General features: G+C 43.1%; 1 protein-coding gene across 1 annotated transcript; it reads right to left on the bottom strand.

The window, feature by feature from the left end:
* Window positions 1–214: 214 nt before the first annotated feature.
* LOC143638494 (bone morphogenetic protein 15-like) lies at window positions 215–6,604 on the bottom strand. The gene is made up of 2 exons (XM_077106427.1): window positions 6,277–6,604; window positions 215–1,080 (listed from the first exon to the last, which is right to left on the bottom strand). Exons 1-2 carry the CDS (start codon window positions 6,602–6,604, stop codon window positions 215–217), a joined length of 1,194 nt encoding a protein of 397 aa, XP_076962542.1.
* Between the last annotated feature and the right edge of the window lie 1,290 nt (window positions 6,605–7,894).

Genomic DNA, 7,894 nt, shown 5'->3' with positions numbered 1-7,894 from the left:
TGATCAATAGCAGTAGTCAGATTTGTTCTAGTGACCAAATTTGAATAGGTCAAATGGGTATCAGCATAGTTATCAACTGAGTAGATTATAAATGGGGGAAGAGACTAAAGAAACAATACTTAGGGCAAGGGATAAGACCTATAGATTTAAGATCAAGTACATCTTTCACATTCTCTAATTACATGGGCAACCTGAGCTAGCTGTTCCTGTGTCATTATCTACATGTACAAGACTGAGCAATCATACCCTCAAACTCCTTATACTGAATATTCCCAGTTTCCTCAATCAGAAGGATGCTCATGGGAGCATACTGATAAGGGACACAGGAGGGCTGGGGGACATTCTTGTCCACCAGCTCATTGACAAGGTTTTGAATGATGGCATGATTGGGGGAATTGAGACCACGGTGTAGTATCCGAGGACAGGATCCCTTACAGTAGTTTGGGGTATAGTGATGAGGAGCAATGATCCAATGATCCCAGCCCAGCTGCTGGAAGGTGACTTTAAAAGAATGAAGGGAACACTGATTATTTGCAGACTGATTATTTGCAGACCCATGTTGTTTCTGGGAAGAGTCAGAAACCCTAGGCAGGATGCTGCCTGCTTGCCGGACCCTCCTTAAAAGAGAAGATCCCCCTTCTAATATTTCCTCTAGTCCACTGGGAAGTTTAGCCTTCTGGCCACTTTTATGAGTGTCATTAAAATAGAGTAGCAAAAAGGCAGTGTCCAAAGGTGAAGTTCCATTCCATTGGATCCCAGGAACCATGCTACCTTTTTGCTGCCGACACATAAAGTGAAGTCTTAGAACCCTGTGACGCTTGTGATTCCAGAGTGTCTGCAGAATGTGTTGTGTGATGTCCATCTCTGTCCAGGCTTTAGACATCAGAGAAGGCTTTGAGGAATTTCTTCCTGAAGGAAAGTGGTTGCTTGGGCTTTGTGGGGCCCAGGGCTCTACATGGCAGGATAAATTAAAGTGAGCTAGATGGAGTTGTTGATGATAAACCACAGTGGCTCTGACTAGTTGGTACACTTCCCGCTTTGGTCCGAGAGGAAAGTCCAGGGTTTGCATATGCCAGGAACCTGCACACATAAGACAGAACAGGGTCAGGGAATTAGTGTCTTGCCTGGATATTGAGCCTGAAAATCCTTTACAAAACTGTTCAAGAGAAACACAGCTGTAATCAGCCCTGAAATTAACTCAAGGTAATAATATCTATCATTTGTTGAACACTTATGAATGTATAAGATGCTTTATATTTATCAAACTCTTGAATCCTCAATGGTCTTATGAGATACTTATTATTCCCATTTTGCAGACAAGGAAATTGAGGCTCACAGAAGCTATGTCAAAGGACACACACCCAAGTGCTGGATGTATCTCAGTAGTGAGAGCACTTTTGCCTAGCATATGTAAGGCCCTAGGTTCAATCCCAGCACCACAGAAACCAAAACCATGAAGGACACATAGCCAGTATATGGTAAAGATAAAAAGTGAACTCAAGCTGGTTGCCATTAAGAAAAGAAACTGTACCAGTGGCCAAGAAGTTGGTCAGGGGAGGGAGGAGGTAAGGGAAAAGGAAGTACTGTGAATGAATTGATCAAATTATGTCATGTCCATGTAAAATGTGTCATGATGAATCTATTATGTATAACTATAGTGCACCAATACAAATTAAAACACTAAAGAAAGTAATTTTGTCTCACTTTTACATCACTTTACAGTTCTAGACTCAGGGGAAAAACTCAAGCATAGAAGAGTTTAGAAGATCAATTATATTATTGACTACTAAAGGTGACTAAAAGACATGTTGAAACATACATGCATTAAGGGTCCTTATTTCAGAGAAAACATGTGGTCTTTCATTTCTTGGGATTGGCTCTGATTGCTAACCCATGGGGAGGTTGGGGAGCGGAACAATAGAAATTCATTGGATTCAACAAAGGGGAAGGAAGGGGATGGGGAAATTGGAAAGACAGTAGAAACTTGGCCCTAACTTTCCTAGCCTTGTATTTGTACACATGACCAGGAAAACTCCACACAAGAGTGGGATCCTAAATAGAATAAGTTATACTTCATGTATGTATATTCTGCCAAAACATAGTCTACTGTCATGTGTAACTAAAGATAATAAAAGAGTTTAAAATATTTTAAAAGGAGTCCTTATTTCACATCACTATACAGATGCAGGTTTGGGGCAACAATTCAATATTGGGTGCAATTCTGTCATTGTTTTAAATCTGGGACCAAGGCACCACAGAATAATTATACCACTAGTGGGGACAGGTATTGTTGCCGTTTCTGTCTTTCAACAACTTCAAGAATTGCTTCTTGGGCTGGGGTTGTAGCTCAGTGGCAGAGTGTTTGCCTAACACGTGAGAGACACTGGGTTTGAACCTCAGCACCACATAAAAATAAGTAAGATAAAGGCATTCTGTCCATTTACAAAGACAAGTAGTTTTTTTTTTTTTTTTTAATTGCTTCTTGAGTATCTTTTGGCCATTTCTCCTTTAATTCCCCATCTCTCTCTTTTCCATTCCTTTCTAGAAATGGATCTCCATTTCCCAATTCATTTTACCATCACTTCTCTAAATACCATTTCAACAAGGCCTTGATCACAATATTTTGTTTGCTGGCAAATCTATTAAAAACTACATGCCCCTTAGCAATTGAGAGATTTAATCCAAACTGTTGTGCTGACACCCAGTGGCCAAAGGGTAGGAAGGCTGGGCCTGCAGAGTTTCCAACTTGTGCTCCTCCTTCTGGTAAAGGTCAAGAGCAAAGACTACAAAACCAGTCATCTCAGGAAAAGGTCTTCTCTCTCCTTACAAACATCTTAGTAAGTATTTCCACATTAATCTATGTATTATTCACCTAACTTTGCTCCTCCACTGAATCCACAAGCCTGGAATTGTAATAGTGCTGGGGATTAAACAGAATTCTTTAATATTTTGATGTTCCAGAATACTTCTGAAAGTTTGCATTCTAACTCATGCTTAACACACCCTCAGGATTGGGGCACTCACTAGCCATCATTCACACAGGCCCAAGCCAGACCTGTATTTTCTTTCTTATGTTATTCCACACTCCCATTTTACAATAATCTTTCCTAGAGGCTCACTCATACACCCGTTCCACCCTGCCTAAAAAGGAACTCAACCCAAACCTCTACCAGGCTGTCTAGTGAGGAACTGCCCTTTCCTTTCTGACCTTGACCTCACAAGTTTCCTGAAGCAGGGTAGGGTTGCTGAGGATCAGAGCCAGGAAGGGTTTGCTCAGAACTTTTCAGGGAAAGGAAGGACTCATACATCCCATGTGGCTGAATCTGTCATCTGCTTCTGGATCCTTTCCAGAGTCTCTAAGATACCAGTATGCTTCATAATCGGCTGGGATATATGCCTAATTGTAGGCAGCCTCCTTTTCAGCCTCTCAGCGTTAGACTTGGTCTGCTTTGTGCTGCAGTTAGGAAAGTAATCTGGGGCCCTCCTCCGGGCCTCTGAGACCCCACCTCTCACCAGCCTCATATCCTGCCATTCTCTGCAGTGCTCTCTAGACTCTAGCCAGAACCTCCTAGAAATCAGGGAAGTAGTTATTTGCCCACATATACTCAACCCAGATATAGTGCCTAGTGCTCAATTAAATTCTTTTGGGAATTCTTCCCTCTAGGCCTTTGCACATGTTGTTCCTTAAACCTAAGTCAGGTGTCTCTCCACTCTTCTCATGTCTCTCTTAACAGACCTCAGCTCAAACGTTACCTCTTCAAAGATACCTTCACATAACCCCACGGAAAGAGATGTCTTTTTGCTTTTCTCAATCATAACTTACATCATTTGATAGCATTTGCCAGCATTTGCCACAAATTGCAACTTAACTGTTTGCATGTTTATCTCCCCACCAGAACACATGCTCCAAGCCAGTAGCTTTGCCTGTCTTAATCACATTTGCATACTTAGCCCTCAGTAGGTGCTGAATACAATATTTGTTGAATGAATTTCCACCCACACCAAGTTATTTTCTCTTTCCTAAATCAGGATGAACTTCTCTGAAAATGTAATCTTCTCCTTACTCCTCCTTTCCTAAGTTCCAGCTTAAATATTGCCTTCTCAATGAGGCCTTCCAACATTCTCTCTGCTTCCCTTTCTCTGCTCCAAATAGTGAGCCATTTGTGTGTGTGTGTGTGTGTGTGTGTGTGTGTGTGTGTGGTGTTGGGGATTGAATCCAGAGCCTTGTGCATGTGAGGCAAGCACTCTACCAATTGCGCTATATCCCCAGGCCTGAACCATTTCTTCTCTGGAGTCCTGGGATCCCAATTGCTTATCCTCTTCTAAGCACTTATAACATTATGTGATTATTTATCTACCCATTCTATTATTCCAGAACCTCCTAGAAATCAAGGAAGTAGTTATTTGCCTGCATATACTCAACCCAGATATAGTGCCTAGTGCTCAATTAAAATCTCTTGGGAATTCAGCATATCATGTTGATTAAAAGCACAGGCTCTGGGACCTGAGAGCCTAGATTTGACCCCTGACTAACAATTACTAGCTGTGTGACATTGGTGAAGTTACTGAGCCTCAGTTTCTTCATCTATAAAATATTATGTTTATTAACCAACCTCATCTGGTAATGGCAAGGATTAAGGGTGGTAGTTTTGTACAGCATCTTCTGCAATGCCCGACACACAAAAAGCTCATGGTAAGAGATAGCTAGGAGATTATTGGTTGTTTTACTTGGAAGATGAGTGTGAATTCTGTCCGTTGTCATTGGAGACTAGTGAAAAAAAAACCCAGATTAATCTCATCAGGTTCTGAAGAGTTCCTTGAAGTTGATGGCTGGAGAACCCTGCACACCTGCTGCTGTCCTGGAAGAGTGTCTAATGCAGATGTTCGAAGCAGAATTGAGCAAGGTGGGACAAAGAAAATCTGAAAGATATTTGTTTCCAAAATCTCAAGGTCACAGCATGGCCCAAATAGAACTTCTTGGCCTGTTGGGATACTGCCCTTAAAGGTTTAAAAAGTTATAGACAGATTTTAGAATCAGACTTGAGCTCAAACTCCATCTCTGCCACCCATTGTTTGACATTTGCCAGTTGCTTTCTCTCTCCATGCCATAGTTTTCTGGTCTCTAAAGTTGTCAATTGCCCCACAACTACAAGTGGTACTGGCTTTTATTAATTAAATACTGTCAAGATGCTCACATATCCTCAGGTGTTAGCTTTTCTCATCCTTTCTGAGGGCTTATAAATCTCCCCAACACAGCATCCTGTACTACTTGCCTTCTAAGAGCAAACCACCACATAAACAGCCCTCCAAAAATGCAGCTCAATTACAGTTTTCACAGATAACAAGGTATAAGATTTTTATGAAAGAAAGTGGCTAACACATTACTCAGTCGTTGTGGGGAATGGAAAAGATTTTTCAGTAGGCCCTGGGCTAATCTGTTCTTAAGCTGGGGCCCTAAAGGAAAATAGGCTTGGAGCTAACTTTCCTGAGCTTGCTGTCCTTTCAAAACCAGGGCATGGTAGTACATATCTGTAATCCCAGTGACTCAAGAGGCAGAGGCAGGAGATTCACAAGTTTGAGGCCAGCCCCAGCCATTTAGCAAGACCCTCAGCAAATTAGTAAAACCCTTTCTCAAAATTTAAAAATCAGCCAGGTGTGGTAGTGCATGTCTGTCATTGTACAGCTCCACAGCCTGGGGCTGGAGGACTGCAAATTCAAAGCCAGCTTCAGCAACTTAGCAAGGCCCTAAGCAACTCAGCAAGACCCTGTCTCTAAATAAAGCATGAAAAAGGGCTGGGGATGTGGCTCAGTGGTGTACCACCCCTGGGTTCAATCCCCAGTACTAATAAATAAACAAATTAATTAATTGAAAAGGACTGGGGCCGGGCATGGTGGTGCACACTTGTAAACCCAGCAGTTAGGGAAGCTGAGGCAGGAGGATTGCAAGTTCAATGCCAGCAATGGCAAGGTGCTGAGAAACTCAATGAGACCTTGTCTCTGAATAAAGTACAAAATAGGGCTGGGGAAGTGACTCAGTGGTTGAGTGCCCCCGAGTTCATTCCCTAGTACCACCCATTCCCCCCAAAATGGCTGGAGACTGATTTGGTTGTAGAGCACCCTGGGTTCAATCTCCAGCACCAAAAAGAAAAAGAAATGAAGCCATGCCTACATGCACCAGGCAATGAGGCCTGACAGTAAATCCACAGATTCCTTGTTCTTTACACTCTTCTGCCCTTCTCCCAACTCTAGGGTAGAATGGGGGACACGAGAACTCACCTCTTTTAGGCCTTGCTACATAGGCCAAAGGCCTCACCAGCCTCACCATAGTGGCTCTGATGGTGCGATTCTTCCTAGGACGTCCATCAGGATCAACTGAACGCTGGTACAACTCCAGCATGTACTGTAGAGGATATACTCCAAGCTGAGGCTCCCTCTGCTGATTTTGTGGTTCTTCTTCTACCAGCTCGTGATACTGTGGCAAGGTAGGGAATTCCATTGGCAGGGGGATAATAGAGGGATGGTCTAGCTTTTCCATTTGGACCCCATGTTTCAGGGAGAGCACCAGTCCCCAAAGAAGTATTCTAAGAGTGTTGGGAAAGACCATCTCGACAGGCTTAGTGTTCAAACCAAGAGTTCCAGACCAAGCCCCAAAAGTGTCACTCTTATCCCTTTGTTTCACTCAAGTAACCACATCCAGTCTCCAGAACCAAAAATGGGACAAGGAATGAAAGAAAGGCAGGCCCTATATTGCTTCCCAAGACGACCTCCTAGGCCAAAGTAGGTCTCCTATAACTTGAGCTTTCAGCATCAAAGGAGCAGAAAGAGGAGGTGGGTAAGGCAGGATGCCCTTCCCACTCTCTTTTTAAGAGGCCAAAGTCAACGAGCAGGACCGCCTCTCTTACCTCATCCAGAAGGAGAAAGAGTAGGGACCTGCTCTGCCTCACAGCTGTTGTAAATGCCATCCCTCAATCAGACCTTAAAGGGCCAGAGTCCTCCTGCTTCCATCTCACTCCCATGCCTCTAAAGGCAGCATTTCCCAAATGTGGCCTACTGCTGACTCAAAGTGAAAATATCTGAGATGACTGTTAAGAATGCAGACTCCTGAGTCCAGACTCAAATGTGGACTCTCTAGGGGTAGTAGGTTGAGTGAGTTTTTCTGAGGATTTTCTATGGCTACTCAAATGTGCAAATCATTGTGAGCATGGCTGCTGGAGCTTAAAGAAGATGACTTCCCAGGGGTTCTCAATCCTCACTGTAAAATGGAATCACCAGGGGAGCTTTAACTATTCTGGGTGTTTGGTATCATCCCCAGCCATCCTGACATAATGGGTCCAAGGTGTTCCCAGGGATTTTGGATTGTTTTCTAAATTTGCAGGTGATTTGAGAACTCCAACTTTGAATTTTCTGGTTACCATGAGAAGTGTTGAATGGACTTCATCAGAGAAACCTGAGGTAGTGGATGATGAATCTGTGGGAGTTCTTCTACTCTAACCAATTTAATAGGATCCTCCAGGGCTGGGCCTGTGGTTAAGGCTGCCCCAGGCCAAGATTCTGCAGATAGATGGTAGGAGTAGACTTGACATTGCCCAAGTTTGTTGGTGCTGTGGAGAAATGGTAGAATGGGAGGTCAAGACTGGGCATTAAGAGTTGATCAGTCTGGCCTGATTTGTGGGAGGCCTTTACCTCCAAACAAGAATATCTATGGACAGGCAACGTGATTATGGAACAGCATAGACTTTGGTTTGGAGATTTAAAAATATTTTTTAATGGTTGAGGCTGGGTGGTCATTTGTTGTTGTTGTTGTTTTGATACTGGGGATGAACCTGGGCCGCTTAATCACTGAGCCACATCTCTAGCCCTTTTTGATATTTTATTTTGAGACAGGGCCTCACTA

This window comes from Callospermophilus lateralis, chromosome X (assembly GCF_048772815.1).
Source record: "Callospermophilus lateralis isolate mCalLat2 chromosome X, mCalLat2.hap1, whole genome shotgun sequence".
NCBI classification, from domain to species: Eukaryota; Metazoa; Chordata; class Mammalia; order Rodentia; family Sciuridae; genus Callospermophilus; species Callospermophilus lateralis.
The sequence above is the reverse complement of the archived record's forward strand: the minus strand, read 5'-3'. Positions and strand labels throughout refer to the sequence as shown.

Excerpts from the sequence above, each read along its gene's own strand:
- LOC143638494 (XM_077106427.1), bottom strand. The coding sequence starts at position 6,604 with ATGGTCTTTCCCAACACTCTTAGAATACTTCTTTGGGGACTGGTGCTC. Across the intron at positions 1,081-6,276 it reads TGTAGCAAGGCCTAAAAGAG|GTTCCTGGCATATGCAAACC; the intron begins GTGAGTTCTCGT and ends TTATGTGTGCAG.